We start from the raw sequence: 20,428 nt of genomic DNA, 5'->3' as shown, positions 1-20,428 counted from the left end.
TCCACGTACTGGTGTACTGCTCGTGTCTCTTACATGCAAATACTGAGTCAATTTCAAAAATCGTGTCCTCGTCATTATACTTGATACATATTCGTCTCCAAAGGGCTCATCGCTACTCCAGTAATTTGTTATTCTGGGTAACTTTCTGATACCATAATAATATTTATGGCAAAATAGGCCTTAATTTCATTTAAGGTTGTGGGAAACCACAAACTATCCTTTTTTTCGCTTTGTTTACATTCAGCGTAACGGTTTGTTTCTACCGTAATGATTTCAAATAGGCTCATTGGAAAAAGTAAAAGGAAATAGTCTAAGGCTTTACTCTCCTGGGAAAGACTGTGGCTTGGTCCAGTTTCTTCAGAAAAATCACTGAAAGAAACAGTTTTTAAATTTTCACTCCATTCAGGTGCGATTTCATTTTTATCGCTGACAGAGCTCTCGGATTCACTGCTTTCACTTTTGGAAAATGAAACATCAGATTCATTATCAAATACCACGTGCTTTTTTTTTTGTCAGTCATAGAGTTAGATTTATCAAGGTCTTCAGTAGAAAATCTTTCAAATTCTGACTCGCTGCTTGATAGAATGAAATTCGTATCCATTTTTTGTCAGAATTACAAATTTTGAAAACACAACAGGAACAAATTTGGAAAAAAATCTCCCAAAATTCACGGAATTAAAATTACACTTCGATCATTGTACAAAACTGTAGATGAACTGTTTACGAAGCATAATCACGTGTTTTCACGAATGTACTAACGAAATTTGCTCTGATATTCTCATTTAAATATGAATAGGTAATTATGGGCGGTTTTGGGCGGCTTGGTCACATGAACCAAAATTTTTTTCGGGCGGCTTTGGGCGGTTTGATAACAAAAGGGTTAATTGTATACATAGCGAATTTCCTAAATTAGGAGGTGGATTATATAGAGATGACACTCTTTTCCCTAAGGTTAATCTTCAAAGGTCTTGGAAAACAACATTTTTAAATTCTTGAAGCATCTCTGGCTCTCTCTATCTTGATAGAAAATGATTATACAAAGGTTGGCTCTGATATTACTCTGGATTTAAGTACTGAACTATACCAACTATATCATAAACCAAATGAGTGCTTAAGGTATGTAAATAAAAATAAGTTCTGTCATTAAAAATATATCAACTTGTATTTTAAAATCGAAATTATATAACCACGTTATTTGAAGCTGGGTATAAAGATAAAATTTACTATAATCAAAATCAAAATAATAATAATAAAATTCCTGGAAACAATAGATTATGAAATAAGTTGAAACTTGATAGTGAGTGCTTACCCTCTGCCCACACCTTCCTCGCCCTTAGAGTTGGCACTCTCAGTGTGGGCACATTGAAAGATAGGTCCAATGAGATTGTTGAGATGCTTGAAGGGAAGCCTGTAGATATGTGTTGCATCCAAGAAGTAAGATGGAGAGGGGGTTCTGCTAGGTTCTTCACAGGCAAAGAGCATAGGTGTAAAATCTTCTGGGTAGGGAACAGTGATAGAGTTGGTGGTGTGGTCATACTTCTTGCTGAGAAATGGGTTGAGGTAGTCAGAATGAGTGATAGAATTTGTAAGCTTAAACTAATTTTGCAAAGTGGAACAGCAACTATTATTTTGGTCTATGCTCTTTGACCAGTACTACTTAATGAACAGAAAGATCAATTTTAAACGAATGACAAGGAGTTTCTTTGTGGCTGGTGACTTCAGTGGACATGTTGGGCAACATCTGGGTGGGTTCCATGATGTGCATGGTGGCAACAGAGTTGGTTCCTGCAATGAAGAGGAAACCAGGGTGCTGAAGTTCTGTGCTGCAAATGACCTTATGATCTTCAGAAAACCTGCCAGTCACCTGTTCATCTATCAATCTGGTTGGTACACTAGCCAGATTGACTACATTCTCACCAGAAAACAGGAAAGATGGTTGCTTATAAATGCCAAAACTTTCCCTGGTGAAGAATGCACCCCTCAACATTGGTTAGTCACTAGCAACTTAAGAGTCAGGGCTAGAAGGCTTCCAGGAAGACAACCAGTGTGGAAAAGAATGGTCTGGAAGCTTAAGGATTCTCTGAATGGTCATAAGTTTAGGAACATGTTACTGGAAGCATTTGATGAAAAAGAGGAGGATATAGTGACATATAACATGGAGGACAACTGGAAGTTTCTATGAGACATGTTGAGGGCCACTGACCAGATTTGTGGCTGGTGCAAAGTCTCTTCTTGACCTAATAGTGTAAATGATAGGGGCACTAGAGAGAAGAAACATGCCTGGAAGGACTGGAAGTGTGGTGGTAGCAGGGAACTGCATCAGATAGCCAGAAGGGAGGCTAGGAGACAGGTATATTTAGCCAAGGGAGCAGTAGAAAGGAAGAAGTTTGCCAATATTCTGCAGTAAGAAGATCAGGGGCTTGAAGTACTTTGGATTGTAAGAGAGTGTGTGAAAAAAGGAAATGATGTCATAGGAAAGAAGAGTGTCTGCATGGATGATGGTTTACTTACAGATAGTGATTCTGCAAAGAAAGAGGTTTGGAAATGCTTTTATGAAAACCTGCTAAATGTAAAGAATGTATGGGAAAAGGATAGTCTGACTAATGTAGACCCAACTGAGAGACCGGCTATCTAAATTGACAGTTGCTTGGTAGATAAAACCATGAAGGAAATGAAGACAAGGAAAGCCCCTGGCCCATCAAAAATCACTGCTGTGAGATGCTTAAAATATCTGACAGAGTCAACCATATAGTTAATCGGGTTGTCCACAAGAGAGTAATATCCAACGATTGGTGTAGCAGTACCATACTCAACTACTACAAAGATGTGATGCCTTAAATGGAAATAATTACATAGGTATCAAACTACTTGACCAAGTAATGAAAGTTACAGAAAGGGTTATAGCTCAACTAATTTGGAAGAGAGTTAGCCTAGATGAGATACAGTTTGGTTTTGTGTCAGGGAAAAGCACGACATGATATATTCCTGGTTAGGTGACTGCAGGAAAAGTACTTAACCAAAAAGAAACCTCTGTACTTGGCTTTTGTCGACATGGAAAAAGCCTTTGACAGAATCCCTTGCTTTCTTATCTGGTGGTCAATGCAGAAGCTAGGGTTAGATGAGTGGTTAGTGAGAGATGTAGAAATCATGTACTGGAATGTTGCCAATAAGGTGAAGATTGGAAACAAGTATAGCGATGAATTTAGTGTACAAGTATGAGTTCACCAAGGATCAGCTCCCAGCCTCCTCTTCTTTATGATAGTCTTCCAGGCCATAACAGAGGAATTCAAGACTGGCTGCCCCTCAGATCTCCTCCACACTGATAACTTATAGCTGAAATTTCAGGTGTAGAAGCAAGGTTTGGAATCTAAGGGCCTTAGAATTAATTTAGCAAAAAACAAAGTCTTAGTAAGTAGGAAAGTAGACAAATCACAAGTCCCTTCAGGGAGATGGGCCTGCTCATCATCATCATTTAGCATCTGCTTTCCATGCTAGCATGGGTTGGACAGTTCAACTGGGGTCTGGGAAATCAGAAGGTTGCACCAGGCCCAGTCTGATCTGGCAGTGTTTCTACGGCTGGATGCCCTTCCTAATGCCAACCACTCCGTGAGTGTAGTGGGTGCTTTTTATGTGCCAGACGGAGCTGGCAAACGGCCACGGTCGGATGGTGCTTTTTATATGCCACCGGCATGGGGGCCAGGCCAGGCTGGCAATGGCCATGATCGGATAGTGCTTTTTACGTGCCACCGGCACGGAGGCCAGTCGAGGTGGTGCTGGCAACGGCCACGATCGGATGGTTCGCTTACGTGCCACCGGCACTGGTATCACAGCTGCAATTTCCATTGATGTTGATCGACTTCGATTTTGGTTCTGATTTCCATTTGCCTCAACAGGTCTTCACAAATGGAGTTTTGTGTCCCAGGAAGGAAAGGTATGCATAAGTCGACTGGCTACATCCCAGGCAGAGGCCATGGGTTATGGTCTCACTTGTCCTGCCGGGTCTTCTCACGCACAGCATACTTCCATAGGTCTTGGTCTATAGTCTTTTCCTCAGTGAGACCTAAAGTTCGGAGGTCGTGCTTCACCACCTTGTCCCAGGTTTTCCTGGGTCTACCTCTTCTACAGGTTCCCTCAACTGCTAGGGTGTGGCACTTTTTCACACAACTATCTTCATCCATTCTCATCACATGACCATACCAGTGCAAACGTCTCTCTTGCACACCACAACTGATGCTTCTTAGGTCCAACTTTTCTCTCAAGGTATTTACATCTGTCGAGTATGAACACTGACATTACACATCCATCGGAGCATACTGGCTTCATTTCTTGTGAGCTTATGCATATCCTCAGCAGTCACGGCCCATGTTTCACTGCCATGTAGCATGGCTGTTTGTACACATGCATCATACAGTCTGCCTTTTACTCTGTGCGAGAGGCCTTTTGTCACCAGCAGGGGTAAGAGCTCTCTGAACTTTGCCCAGGCTATTCTTACTCTAGCAGTTACACTTTCAGCACACCCACCTCCGCTACTGACTTGGTCACCTAGGTAACGGAAGCTATCAACTACTTCTAGTTTTTCTCCCTGGAATGTGGTGGAAGTTGGTCTCTGCACATTTTCAGTGTTTATTGCTCTTGAGCATCTGCCACATACAAAAACTATTTTCCTAGTTAGCCTTCCTTTGACATTGCTGCACCTCTTATGTGTCCATAGCTTACACTTGGTGCATCTTATAGAGTTTCTACCTACAACTTTTCTGCAGATCGTGCAGGGCCATCTACCTCTAAAGGTGTTTGTGATTCGTCTACCTTCCTACTTATTAGGACTTTGGTTTTGGCTTGGTTGACTCTAAGGCCCTTCGATTCTAATCCTTGCTTCCACACCTGAAACTTCTCCTCCAGTTCTGATAGTGACTCAGCAATTAGAGCAAAGTCATCAGCATAGAGGAGCTCCCAGGGGCATCCTGTCTTGAATACCTCCGTTATTGCCTGGAGGACTAAAGGATGTTGGTAAAAACTCCATACATTGTACCCAGTGCAAACATTTGACACATAAGAGGTGTAGCAGTACCACAGGAAGGTCAACAGAAAAAATAGTCCTTGTGTGTGGCAAATGTATGTGTACAATAAGCACTAAAGATGCACAGACAATAGACTTCCTCAAATGGTCAGGGGAATAATTATCTTTTCTGGACATCAATTATATGAACAGTATGCATAAAACACATTTACCCCCATAAACTTAAGCTCATTACACATATTTATGACATCACACAGAATACATATACTCACAAACTTATGAATTTACAACCCAAAGGACCAATAATACCATATAATATCATACTTATCTATAATACTGCAATATAAAAAATTTCGAGTTATAAAATTTAAGTCAAGTAGAAGCAAACAGTGGCAATTATGTATTAACCGAAGTTATCTAAAAGGGATAAATAATTACTAAATATAATAATAATAACTTATTGCTTATGTTTATAATAATAATGCGCTAAAATTTAATTTAAATATATAAATAAATAGCAAGTTCAGAATAATATGGAAAGAGAAAAATATCGAATATATAATATTTCCATGCATCCCTTAAGAAAATTTATTTCAAGCCTTTAAGGTAAAAAAACAATAATAAAAATAAACTATTAGATAGGGAAAAAAAATTTTTAATTAAAAATTTCAGACATACAGTATTCTGTTAGAGAAACCAGAAGTAAATATGCTATGAAACATGCTTAAGGAGATAAAGGAATTATTAAGAAAATAAACATTACATAAAAGGAAATACATATATATAAATAAATTGAAAATAAAATAGAATAAAATAAATTACAATGAATTACGTAAAATACTTTCATGTATAGCAGGGATATAAGGTAAAATATATATAAAGACAGCAAAGTCGGAACAAATTTAAATAGGGGCATATCTGAAAATATAATCAGAGGTAATGATAATATATTTGTGTATTTAAGCAATGAATCTTCTACCTCTGAAGAGATTCATCTTATAATGATTTTAATTTTATAAATTAATTATCTAAAGATTTCTGAACTGAAACAGCTGTCAGAGATGTTGTCATATTTTGTAATTAATAAATAATTTTATTAATTACCTCTCCATTTTCTCTTTATTCTTTAAATATATGAACCACGGTTTATATGGTTACCTTATAGTTGAGCTTTCTATAGATTGGTAACTAACCAGTATTTTCATTGGATTTATGATCCCTTAATGAGGTTTATTACATTTACATGGTTTTATATATATATATATATGCATATAAGAGGAATGACTGCTAGGTGGATTCCTAATATGCTAAAGGTAGACCCCATATAGTCTGATCACTAAGAAAAGTTGTTGTCAAGGAATTTTGGCAAACGCCAGAACATAAAGTGAGCAAGACTAATGAAAAGATACAAAATATAGTGATTAGTCACATACCTAGGTTTCATTGTTACCATTTACATTACGTAAATGTCTGCAAATCCTCAGTGTGACTGTCATGGAAAATATAATTCAAAGAACTATACATGAGATGTCCTCACGAGAGAGAACATGCATACAGTTCTATCAATAAAACTCCTTAAGCAATCAATACTGAGAAAAAACCATAACAACAATATCAACAAAAATGATGCCAAGAACAGTAGTAACAAAATTAAAAGAATTCATGCACACATATTCTTGGTGTTAGTATGAAAGAACAGAGTAGGCAGTTGGTCAATGCTACCCAAAGCAACAACAGTGTGTGTGTGTGTGTATATATATATATATATAGGCAAAAGAAAACAAAACCAACAAAAGTCAAAAGGATGTACACTGAATGTATTATGTTGATGCTCAGTTTAAGATGAATACAGAGACACACACACACACACATACAAGATGGCATAATGAACCCATTTACTGGTCAGCTTTCAAAAGAAGTGTCCCCATATACATTAACTGGCGACAGCAGATGGTTAAGGATTGAATTACACACATGCATGCACAGACTCTCGCATACACACACACATAAACACACTTCATGCTTGTATTGAAGTACACAGTTCACTGTTCCCCAGAGAATTTTTATTGAGGACCATAGTACAATATACTTATATATACACATTTGTGTGTATATGTATATATATGTATATATATATATATATATATATATATATATATATATATATATATATATATACATATATATATATATATATATACTTATATATACACATTTGTGTCTATATGTATATATATATATATATATATATATATATATATATATATATATATACTTATATATACACATTTGTGTGTATATGTATGTATAATATATATATATATATATATATATATGTATATATATATATGTATATATATGTATATATATGTATGTATATATATGTATGTATATATATATGTATATATTATATGTATGTATATATATATGTATGTATATATATTATATATGTATATATGTATATATGTATATATATATGTATATGTATGTATATATATATGTATGTATATATATATGTATGTATATATATATATGTATATATATATGTATGTATATATATATTATGTATATATATGTATGTATATAATATATGTATATATATGTGTATGTATATATGTATTATATATATATATGTATATATATGTATGTATATATATATGTATGTAATATATATGTATGTATATATATATGTATGTATATATATATGTATATATATGTATGTATATATATATATGTATGTATATATGTATGTATATATGTATGTATGTATATATATATATATATATATATATATATATATATATATATATATATATATATGTATATGTAGGTCCCGGGTTGATTCGGGGTTAACCACAGTCAATAAGGTACTCAATACATAGCAGAGTAAAATTAATTTATTATATAGAAGGAGCTTCTACAGGACTAGAACTGTTTCATTCAAGAGAAATCTTCAGGAAGCTAGTTAACAAGAATTGTATTGGCATTTATACATTTAGGCAGGTTTAACGGGGTGTTGGTGGGGGACTTTTTTGGGGGTAGGCATAGCGCAAAATATCATACTTGGGGGAGTGGTCAAGGAGTCAGTGTTAAATTAGATAGAAGAATAAATAAAAAAATAAAATAAAAAAATTAAAAAACCCTATATGTAAAAAAAAACCCAAAAAAAAACCTATATATAAAAAAAAAGGGGGAATAGAGTTTTAGGTAAATAAGGAGATTCTCACTTGTACCTATGCACACATGTATACATACATACACACACATACAAACTTATATACATATACATACACACATACATACACACACATATATATATACATATATATACACTTACACATACACATACATATACATATCTACACATACACATATATGTATACATACACACACTCACATGCATACACGTATACACACATGTATATATACACACACGACCTCACATACATATACGCACAGAAAATTATATATACACATAGACACACATACTCACATACACGCATACACACACATATCCACACACACACATGCACACACAGCACACTAGTCCCTATATACACATATATACACATACACACACATATACACACACATACATACATATACATACATGTATATATATACATATGTGTACCTATGCAAACCTACACATACACACATATATATACACATACAAATACAGACCCATTCCCTAATTTTAATTTTATTATCTTCGTTTATTACTTTTGTTATCTTTGGCGGCTTGGTCACAAACATCTTGGCTATGACAGCCAGTCCATTTATCTGTCTACTGGAAAACAAGCACTCATTCACTCACGCACACTCTTTAGCACGTACTCTCACTCATTCGTACACTCATACACATACACGCACGCACACGTTATATTCATACATACATCCAACTACATACATTCACGTATATACACATACGTAGGCGTACCTACAGATTTATGTCTACACTCTTAGAAGGCTAGTCTATATATATACACCAATAAATATAAATACACACACATACATATACACCTATATACAAATACATACATGTATATATATATATATACATATATATATATATATATATCATCATCATTTAACATCCGCTTTCCATGCTAGCATGGGTTGGACGGTTCAACTGGGGTCTGGGGAGCCCGAAAGCTGCACCAGTCCAGTCAGATCTGGCAGTGTTTCTACAGCTGGATGCCCTTCCTAACGCCAACCACTCCGAGAGTGTAGTGGGTGATTTTATGTGCCACCGACACAGGTGCCAGACGAGGCTGGCAGACGGCCACGCTCGGATGGTGTTTTTATGTGCCACCGACACAGGTGCCAGACGAGGCTGGCAGACGGCCACGCTCGGATGGTGTTTTTATGTGCCACCGACACAGGTGCCAGACGAGGCTGGCAGACGGCCACGCTCGGATGGTGTTTTTATGTGCCACCGACACAGGTGCCAGACGAGGCTGGCAGACGGCCACGCTCGGATGGTGTTTTTATGTGCCACCGACACAGGTGCCAGATGAGGCTGGCAAACGGCCACGATCGGATGGTGCTTGTTACGTGCCCACAGCACGGAGGCCAGTCGATGCGGTACTGGCTACGGCCACGTTCGGATGGTTTTCTTATGTGCCACGTGCCACCGCACTGGTACCACAAAGATACAAATTCCATTGATGTTCATCTATTTTGATTTGTTTTGATTTTCACTTGCCTCAACAGGTCTTCACAAGTGTCACAAGAAGGAAGGTATGCACAGGTGGACTGACTACGTCCCAGGTAGGGGCCATGGGTTATGGCCTGACTAGTCTTCGGATGGTGTTTTTATGTGCCACCGACACAGGTGCTAGATGAGGCTGGCGAACGGCCACGATCGGATGGTGTTTGTCATGTGCCCACCGCACTGACTACGGCACTGATGGATTTCTTGTGTGCCACAGGCACTGGTACCACAAGATACAAATTCCATTGATGTTCATCTATTTTGTCTATTTTGATTTTGATTTTGATTTTATTTTCACTTGCCTCAACCGGTCTTCACAAGTGCCACAAGAAGGAAGGTATGCACAGGTGGACTGACTAGTCTTGCCGGATCTTCGGAAGGTGTTTTTATGTGCCACCGACACAGGTGCCAGATGAGGCTGGCGAACGGCCATGATCGGATGGTGTTTGTTACGTGCCCACAGCACGGAGGCCGGTCGATGCGGAACTGGCTACGGCCACGTTCGGATGGTTCTCTTGTGTGCCACCGGCACTGGTACCACAAAGATACAGATTCCATTGATGTTCATCTATTTTGATTTGTTTTGATTTGATTTTCACTTGCCTCAACAGGTCTTCACAAGTGTCACAAGAAGGAAGGTATGCACAGGTGGACTGACTACGTCCCAGGTAGGGGCCATGGGTTATGGCCTGACTAGTCTTGCCGGGTCTTCGGATGGTGTTTTTATGTGCCACCGACACAGGTGCTAGATGAGGCTGGCGAACGGCCACGATCGGATGGTGTTTGTCATGTGCCCACAGCACGGAGGCCAGTCGATGCGGTACTGGCTACGGCCACTTTCGGATGGTTTTCTCTTGTGTGCCACCGGCACTGGTACCACAAAGATACAAATTCCATTGATGTTCATCTATTTTGATTTGATTTTGATTTTGATTTTCACTTGCCTCAACAGGCCTTCACAAGTATCACAAGGAGGAAGGTATGCACAGGTGGACTGACTACGTCCCAGGTAGGGGCCATGGTTTATGGCCTGACTAGTCTTGCCGGGTCTTCGGAAGGTGTTTTTATGTGCCACCGACACAGGTGCTAGATGAGGCTGGCGAACGGCCACGACCGGATGGTTGGCGTTAGGAAGGGCATCCAGCTGTAGAAACACTGCCAGATCTGACTGGACTGGTGCAGCTTTCGGGCTCCCCAGACCCCAGTTGAACCGTCCAACCCATGCTAGCATGGAAAGCGGATGTTAAATGATGATGATATATATATATATATATATGTATATATATATATATACATGTATGTATTTGTATATAGGTGTATATGTATGTGTGTGTATTTATATTTATTGGTGTATATATATAGACTAGCCTTCTAAGAGTGTAGACATAAATCTGTAGGTACGCGTACGTATGTGTATATACGTGAATGTATGTAGTTGGATGTATGTATGAATATAACGTGTGCGTGCGTGTATGTGTATGAGTGTACGAATGAGTGAGAGTACGTGCTAAAGAGTGTGCGTGAGTGAATGAGTGCTTGTTTTCCAGTAGACAGATAAATGGACTGGCTGTCATAGCCAAGATGTTTGTGACCAGGCGGCCAAAGATAACAAAAGTAATAAACGAAGATAATAAAATTAAAATTAGGGAATGGGTCTGTATTTGTATGTGTATATATATGTGTGTATGTGTAGGTTTGCATAGGTACACATATGTATATATATACATGTATGTATGTGTGTGTATGTGTATATATGTGTATATAGGGACTAGTGTGCTGTGTGTGCATGTGTGTGTGTGGATATGTGTGTGTATGCGTGTATGTGAGTATGTGTGTGTATGTGTATATATAATTTTCTGTGCGTATATGTATGTGAGGTCGTGTGTGTATATATACATGTGTGTATACGTGTATGCATGTGAGTGTGTGTATGTATACATATATGTGTATGTGTAGATATGTGTATGTGTAAGTGTATATATATGTATATATATATGTGTGTGTATGTATGTGTGTATGTATATGTATATAAGTTTGTATGTGTGTGTATGTATGTATACATGTGTGCATAGGTACAAGTGAGAATCTCCTTATTTACCTAAAACTCTATTCCCCCTTTTTTTTATATATAGGTTTTTTTTGTTTTTTTTTACATATAGGGTTTTTTTTTAATTTTTTTTTTTTTTTTTATTTATTTATTCTTCTATCTAATTTAACACTGACTCCTTGACCACTCCCCCAAGTATGATATTTTGCGCTATGCCTACCCCCAAAAGAGTCCCCCCCCCGTTAAACCTGCCTAAATGTATAAATGCCAATACAATTCTTGTTAACTAGCTTCCTGAAGATTTCTCTTGAATGAAACAGTTCTAGTCCTGTAGAAGCTCCTTCTATATAATAAATAAATATATATATATATATATATATATATATACATATACATATATAGTGTCACAGACACATACAAAAAAGATAACACAAATATATACAAAGAGGTGAATTTGGAAGCAAGAGGAATAGCTAACAATCTTAAGATTAGTGATAGGATTGAATATCTTTCCCCACGACCAGCTTTTATTACACTAAAAGACCATAAAGCCAATTTTAATAGAAACCCCAAATGTAGATTGATAAATCCGGCTAAAACTGAGATAGGCATTATTAGCAAAAATATTTTGGACCGTATTTTAACTAAGTTAGATAGTGAAGTAGACTTGAGAATTTGGAAGAATAGTAAGTCACTCATAGAGTGGTTTAAAGGTATTAGCTATAAGAATAATTGCAGTTTTACACAATTCGATATTATTAACTTTTATCCGTCAATATCTAGGACGTTACTCCTAAGGGCATTAGACTTCGCCAAGCAGTATGTCAGCATTGATAGCTCGGAAATTGATATTATTATGCATGCGAGGAAATCACTTCTTTTTTTCGAGGATTCCACCTGGATTAAGAAGAGTGAGGATTCTCTCTTCGATGTACCGATGGGGGCATACGACGGGGCTGAGCTATGTATGCTCGTAGGAGTCTTTATTCTTCATAATCTAAAAATAGAATTCCCATTTATAGATGCAGGTTTATATAGGGATGACGGCCTTATAGCCACCCATAATTTAAACGGCCATGAATCAGATAGACTTAGGAAGGACCTCATAGCTTTCTTCCAAAGGATGGGCTTACGGGTTACAATAGATACTAACCTGAATAGTGTAGATTTTTTAGACGTAAATTTTAATGTAAGGTCGGATAGATTTAAACCTTTCCGTAAGCCCAATGAAAAGCTATCGTATATTAGCAAAGATTCAAACCATCCGCCAGTTATCCTTAGGAACTTAGTCAGCAATGTAGGTAGAAGAATATCTTCAATTTCTTCGGACGACGCAGCATTCCATAATGCTGTGCCTTAGTACGATAGCGCATTAAGGAATAGTGGATTTTCTGAGAAGATCCAGTACAACCAGTTTAATGCTGATAATAATGCCGCGCGAAGAACTAGGACCAGGAAAGTTTTGTGGTTCAACCTGGCTTTCAATTTGGCCATAAAGACTAATATAGTCTCTAGGCATTTTAAGCAGGACCATAAATTCTATAGGATATTTAATAGAAGAACCCTGAAGGTTAGCTATTCTTGTAGAAATTTCGCCTCTTACATTAGCCAGCATAATAGGAATCTGATTGAGATTAAACATGGTGCTGAGCCCATTAAGAAATGCAATTTCAAAAATGAATCCTCCTGTCTGTTAGAAGGGAAATGTCCCGTAAAAGGATTAGTTTGTAGAGCGAAGGCTCATCGGAATACAGGACATATACAGGGGCTTCAGAAAACTTGTTTAAAACACGATTTTTTTCGCATAAAAGTTCATTTATATACCCAGAAAATAGGAAGAGGACCAGCCTAGCAAAATATGTCTGGGAACTAAAAGAAAAGGAAACCCCACCTTTCAATGTGACATGGAGCATTCTGGACAGGGCGGCACCATACAGGCATGGAGCACACAAAAATAATTTCAAATGCAACCTTTGCCTGTTAGAAAAACTCTATATCTTATTCAAAGACAATAATTCTTTGAATCAAAGAAGTGAGCTGATGAACTTATGCAGGCACGCAGCCAAATTTAAAATGTCAAGCATAAATATGGATAGAGTATATATTTTGTATTTTTGATTGTGATTCTTGGACTAGTATGTAAACGCAACGATGGATTTGTTTCGCGCTATGCAGATTCCATCCCGTATAGCAAAGTCTCATGCATATATTTTGTTTATATTTCTACATATTTATTAGGAAAAACCTTCGGCTTAGTTTATTTCATGTTATTATATTGTATAGGCTTACTTTGATTTTAATTTATAGATGATCCAAAATAGGGGGTTATATTTTACATGTCTTTCATATAATTTTCATTACTACACTCACCATTTTTTTAAAAGCAATGTTGTCAAAAATTAGAATTGTGATGTAAATATGTGTATAGCCACGAATATGTATTTGTAAGCATACGTCTCTGTGTATGTGTGAGTGAGCGTATGTTTGTGCTTAAGCACACACATACACAAATGTATGTGTATGTATCCACTTGAACTTGTGTGTTTGTGCACTTGCATCTCTATATATGTGTCAATATACGAGGTTACACAGCTTGTATACATAATTTTTCTTTTTTTCCTATTCCGTTTTTTTCTCTCCAACCCTCCTTTTTTCTTTTCCTTTTTCTTTTTTCTTCCCCTTTTTCTTTTTTCTCTCTCTTCCTTTCTTTTGTTCTTTCTCTAACTATGCGATACATGTATAAAGTCAGGCAACGTCACACTCCCCTCACTCACTCATGCCCTAAGCTTTGCTTCGTAAATACGAAAGATACTTAACCTACTATGATTTTAGCTTGCGTGCGAGCTAGATTGCGTATACATATGTATACACGCATTTGCGTGTATATTTTATCTTTATATTTATATGTCTGTATATGTATGGGGTTCGCACGCATCTATTCTGTGTATGTTGATATATATGTATACTTTAATATGAATATGAATTGCTGTGTTATATTTTTAATGCATTTCAAGTTCCATGTATTAATTATATTTCCTTCATTAAGGTCAATATGTATTTTATTCAATGTAAGGTTTTTCCTCGAATTTTATAATTTTAATATATTATTTTATATATTTTTTAATATTTTAAAAATATTTTTTTATATATTTTTATATTTTTTATATTTTATATATATATATATGTTTTTTTTTTAACTCATCTTTGTTTATCGCTCGAAAATTGGCCGTTATTTCTAAAGGGCCAATCAAACAAGTCCATTTTTTAAAGGTGTAGCGTTTGTAATAGTCTGGATAGAATTCACATATCAGTTCCATTCTAGCAAAAACTGTCCGACGAACAGCAACGGGAAACTCAGAGTAACAGGTTTTGTTGAATTTTCTGCTGCTTTAAATAAAGTATATATATATATAGTTGAAAAAAATAGAAATATTAAATTTCTAAATATCTCAGAGAGATATAAGCAATGGGATTCTCATTGAACCATCTTGGAATGCTGTAACTTTGCTGGGCTGGCCATCTCATCAGGATGCCCCTCCCCTTCTGCCTATTCCATATAGTCTTCTACAGGGAATTGACTAAAGACCAACAATCCATAGAGCAGTTGTATACCGTCAACTTAAGTTGACGGTATACAACTGCTCTATATATAGTTGATATTTACAGAAAAACAAAAAGTAAAGACAGGTGTATGAACAACAAGCAAGTGTATTAGTTTGACGCTCAGGAAAATAATAAAGTCTTTTACATTTCAAGCCTACACTCTTCAACAGAAACCTTGATTCATGAAAGCCCCAATAAAATAAAATAAGAATTTAAAAACTAGTTTTCTTCAAATTTGTTGGAAGAGATTGGAATCAAAGTTCTTTCAATGCAGGGGTCAGAGAACAGGGGTAAATTACCCCAGGTGGGGTAAAAATGAAATTCTTGAGGGATAATGAGGACTCATTAGCAATGCTCCATAGATCAAAAAGTTTTTTACATTGAATTTTTCAAATGTCAAATGTTCGTTGTAAAATGTTGCTAGAAATCCTGTCCTAATTTATTGACTACTTTACTTTTCAAAACAAGAATAAAGAAAAAATAATGTAAAAAAACCCAAAACATATATCATTTCTAACTGACATTCTCTTCTCCAGATTAGTCTCTCTTCTCATTTAAAGAGTTCTAGAGTCACAGTGTGGTTTTCTCAGGAATTGCAGTACCACTGACATGATGTTGCATATGAAATTAAAGAGAAATGTTGAGAACAGCATTAAGATCTCTGCTTGATTTTCGTTGATCTATCAAAGGCATTCAACACTTGTAAATTGTGAGTTCTGGAGTCTTCTGCAGAAGTGTTGGTGTCCACCAAAGTTTTTGCAACTCACCCAAGAATTTCATGAGAGCATGAATGCTTGTATGGTCATTGGCAGTCGAGAATCAGACCCTTTTGATGTCAGCATTGGTGTGAAACAAGGCTGTGTACTTGTTCTGGTTCTTTTCAGCCTCTTCATCACAGTTGATACTCTCTTCATGTGGAGTGAACTTGATCCTGACAATGGAATCATGGTCACCTACTATCTGGCCGGTAGTGTTTTCAGTCTTTGATGACTCAAATCCAAATCTAAGTCTCAGACTGCCATGATCTTTGAGTTCCAGTATGCAGATGACTGTAGATTGTCAACTCATAATCAAGAATTGAAGCAGCATATCCTGAATATGATAGCAAATATTTTTCAACAACTCAGTCTGTAGGTTAACACCAAGAAAACAGAAGTAATGCAATCAACATGGTCTCCACTCACCACCTTAGGTTCCCTCTCTTTGCATTGGTGGCAACAGTCAACATTGTGTTGCCATTCACCTACCTCAGGTTCATCCTGTCTAACAATTGTTCTAATGATGAGGAGGTCCAATGTCAAATACAGAAGGCATCTACAGCTTTTGGTTATTTTTGGACCAGTGTTCTCCAACAAGAATCTGATCATTCCTACAAAATTTGCTGTGTTTCAGTCCTTCATTTTATCTATTCTTTTATATGGTGTGGAAACATTGATGGTTTACTGCAAGCACCCAAAGATTCTTGAATCCTTTCACATCAGGTTTCCAACACATCTTGGACATCTCATGGGAAGACAGGGATTCTCATTGAACCATCTTGGAATGCTGTAACTTTGCTGGGCTGGCCATCTCATCAGGATGCCCCTCCCCTTCTGCCTATTCCATATAGTCTTCTACAGGGAATTGACTAAAGACCAACAATCCATTGGAAGACAGAGAAAGAGATACAAAGTTCTAGTTGCTGCCACCCTATGGAAATGTAATAGTCCTCCTATGTATCTGGAAAGTCTTGCTGTGAATCACCTGCTGTCAAGCTCATGAAACTACCAAGATAAGGTATCATCAACCAGCTCATGTGGAAAACTCTGCTACTTGGCTTTTGGTCTCTGCTTACATCAGCGTGTTTACAAACTGCATTAACATCAACTTGAAGGGATGTAATCTTCTTTGGAACTGAGAAACCTCCATGCATTCCCTTTCTATTAACATCTGCTATTCCACATATGCTATTTGCCCAAGTTTGAGGAATAAATTCTTGGAAGAGAAAAACTATTTATAAAAATATAATGGCCTAAAAAAAAAAAACATTAAGGTTCCATCAAGTCAATTACAACTCCACTTCCAAGGTTTAATTCAATCATTTTTCCTCTAAGTCATTTATGTAATCATTGTGTGAATCAGCATGAGCCCAAACTTTTTTCCTACCTTCATAGGTTCTGAGGATCTGTTACCTGCTTTTAAAAGAGCTCCTACACCCAAATAATAGCCTCATCAATGGAAACTTCTATTTATGTATTATGAGATTCTCCGAAAATCCTTTTACCATTTTTTCATGAAAAAGTCTTATCTTGTTTAGGATTGTTTTTTTAGGATTTTTCCATATGTACTTGTTAAATGAATAAACATTTTCATTGATACTGAATACTCAGTAAAACAAGTTATTGATAAAGTACACATCATGAGCTTTTGTTCATCACACTCATATATCCAGGAAAGTTTTTCATCTTCCTTTTATTTATATTTTGCAATCTTCCATGAGGGCTGGCACTAGAAACCTGCAACATTTTAGGCTGCTACAAATGGCTCTTTGAAATTTTTATAGAATCATTATCATTAAGTGATGATGATGATGATGATTCTATGAGCAAACAGAAATAATTTTCAGTGGCAATTTTAGCATTATTCAAACCAGCAAGTGCTAGTTGGGTCTATAGAAATGTCATTTATTAGCCCTCCATTAGTAATGTAACAACCAGGTATGGATTAATTTTGTATTTGGTTTGATTTTGGTTTGATTTTGCCAGACTTTAATAATTAATTTTCACTTTTGTATTTGGTATCTTGGATTTTTAAAAATTAACTTTTCTAAAGTTCTGTTGTTGTTTTGGGTTTATTGTTAGCTTTGTTTGTAGTTTATTTGTCTTGGTCTATTGCCTAACAATTTTTGTAAAAGTTTTATTGGGTATAATTAAGCAATTATGTCAGAACTGTTTTCTAAAGGTGATGTTCAGAAAAGATTTACACCTTGCATACAATTCTTACAAACTCTTATAGCTATCCTGAATTGAAAGATTCCAATTGGCTGGTAAAGTTGCATTTTATGGTAGACATGACAAGTCATTTTAACTTGCTTAGCAAAAATTTTATAGGAAAAGAATATATTCCTCTTGAGTGATTCAGAATCAGTTGGGAATTTGAATTCAAATTCTTTGTGAAAGACACCAAAGACTACAGACTAGCTTATTTTATCTCACTTAGAAACTTTAGCAAAAGAAGAAATAATATTGGTTTCAAATTTTGGCACAAGGCCAATTTCAGTGCTCAATTGGTGCTTATTTTATTGACCCAGAAAGGATGAAAGACTAATAAAATACCGCAAAGTGTTTTGCCTGACGTACTAACGATTCTGCCAGCTTGCTACCTTAAAAGGAGAAATAATATTAATAAACGTTAATTACAGCAAGCCATCATAAATATATAAAATGAATTCTGTAAATAGTTTACAATCTTCAAAAAGAAATAAGTGACTTTAACATTCTTTATAACATCCTTTGATTTTTGAATATCACAAATATCAGCCAAATGATGCTTAGGCTCTGTTTTTCCCCCCACATCCTAAGACCATAAATAGGGTGTAAGTGACATGAGAAAACCAGATAGGTGCCAGTAAATGAAGTAATTACATAATAGCATTCTATATTGGAAATAGCTTAGTTAGGCATCTGTAGAGGACAGCATTATTTTTCTGAAAAAAATTGTTTTAACTTATAAATACATATTCAACAAAAGTGCATTGCAGGAGGACCCACCCATTTGAAATAGTTTGTATTTTAAACTTTGTAAAGCTGTTTGTTACCCAAAAGAACTTGTGCAGTGCTTATTCTTAACATCATGACTGCCATATACAATAGCTACGTGACTGGTCTTGGAGATGATAGTATATTTGAACTTACAGTCAGTTTATGGTTAAATGACCATCACAAATCAAGTTAATATAAAATTTAAATATGCTGGAGAAACATAGCATCAATGTAATCTGAGAAAGGTAGTGCTTTTTCAATTTTTGAAGTAAGAGTACCATTCACATTGAGTAAAAGTTCAACTTCACATGGGAATTTCATCTCATGATGAAATTTTGCTAAAGTTCCATCTGTAATATTCTTTTACTTAAAAAAAATGGAATGCAGTATTGATTATTGTTCATCAGGATTAAATTCACATTACATTTATTCATTCAAATGGTTGTGTAAGAAATAAGATAAAAAAAATGAATGCATTGTCAACAACTGGCAACACATATTTTCTCAAAATTACATATGAAAAGCAATTGTGTGTAGAGATCAACATTTGTACTTTTCAAATATTTTATGTACAACACCTATTTTCTCATTTTAAACCATTTTCTATGTATTTATAATTTATTTCAGAAAATTTTCAGACATTGGTTCTACTGTGTTTCATCAGTATACTGGAGGTGTTTATCTTATTTCCAGTTGGGCTCACTTAGTAAATGCACATTCTGTACCAGGGGATGGTGTAATTAAGGGCTTGAAAAAGGTAAGTATAGGAAGCTAGCATCAAATTATACCACTTCACATTTATTATGAAATAACTAATTTACTACTTTTACTAACTCTGGGATCATTCTAGATATCGCATAGAAATCCAGATATCTATAATCCATATGTTGACAGAAATAGAAATCACAATATCAGGTGGTTATAAAAGTTGCAATTGCATGATATTGAAAGCATTACAAGTTTAAAATGCTTAATAGTTATCTTTTATTATCATATTTCTAACTAAAATATACTCCTAAATGTTTCAATTAAATTTTTTAAAATCTTGAATTCTGATTCATAAAATAACTGGAACTTTTTTTTATTCATTGACATATGAAAATGTAGTTTTTAGAACACAATAAACTATACTTAAATTTGTTGCATAATTTTTGATTCAAAGTGAATCTACTTATAAGTAAATTCAGTAAAACAAAATTATTTAAATCTTGTTAAACCCTTTCGTTACTATATTTCTGACCAAAATACACCCCTTATGTGTTTCAATTAATTTCTAACATAATCATAAATTTAGTCTGGTTTCA

At 35.7% G+C, this 20,428-nt stretch overlaps 1 protein-coding gene across 2 annotated transcripts in view; it reads left to right on the top strand.

Annotated features, from left to right (window-relative positions):
• Positions 1 to 20,428, top strand: part of LOC115211853 (uridine 5'-monophosphate synthase) — a 98,042-nt gene that overhangs the window by 50,894 nt on the left and 26,720 nt on the right. For both annotated transcript variants that reach the window (XM_029780577.2, XM_029780576.2), the window contains one exon: positions 19,752 to 19,881. In XM_029780577.2, coding sequence (XP_029636437.1) covers positions 19,752 to 19,881 — 130 coding nt within the window. The remainder of the gene's footprint in view (positions 1 to 19,751; positions 19,882 to 20,428) is intronic.

Source organism: Octopus sinensis, linkage group LG5, assembly GCF_006345805.1.
Source record: "Octopus sinensis linkage group LG5, ASM634580v1, whole genome shotgun sequence".
In the NCBI taxonomy this organism is placed as follows: Eukaryota; Metazoa; Mollusca; class Cephalopoda; order Octopoda; family Octopodidae; genus Octopus; species Octopus sinensis.
The sequence above is the reverse complement of the archived record's forward strand: the minus strand, read 5'-3'. Positions and strand labels throughout refer to the sequence as shown.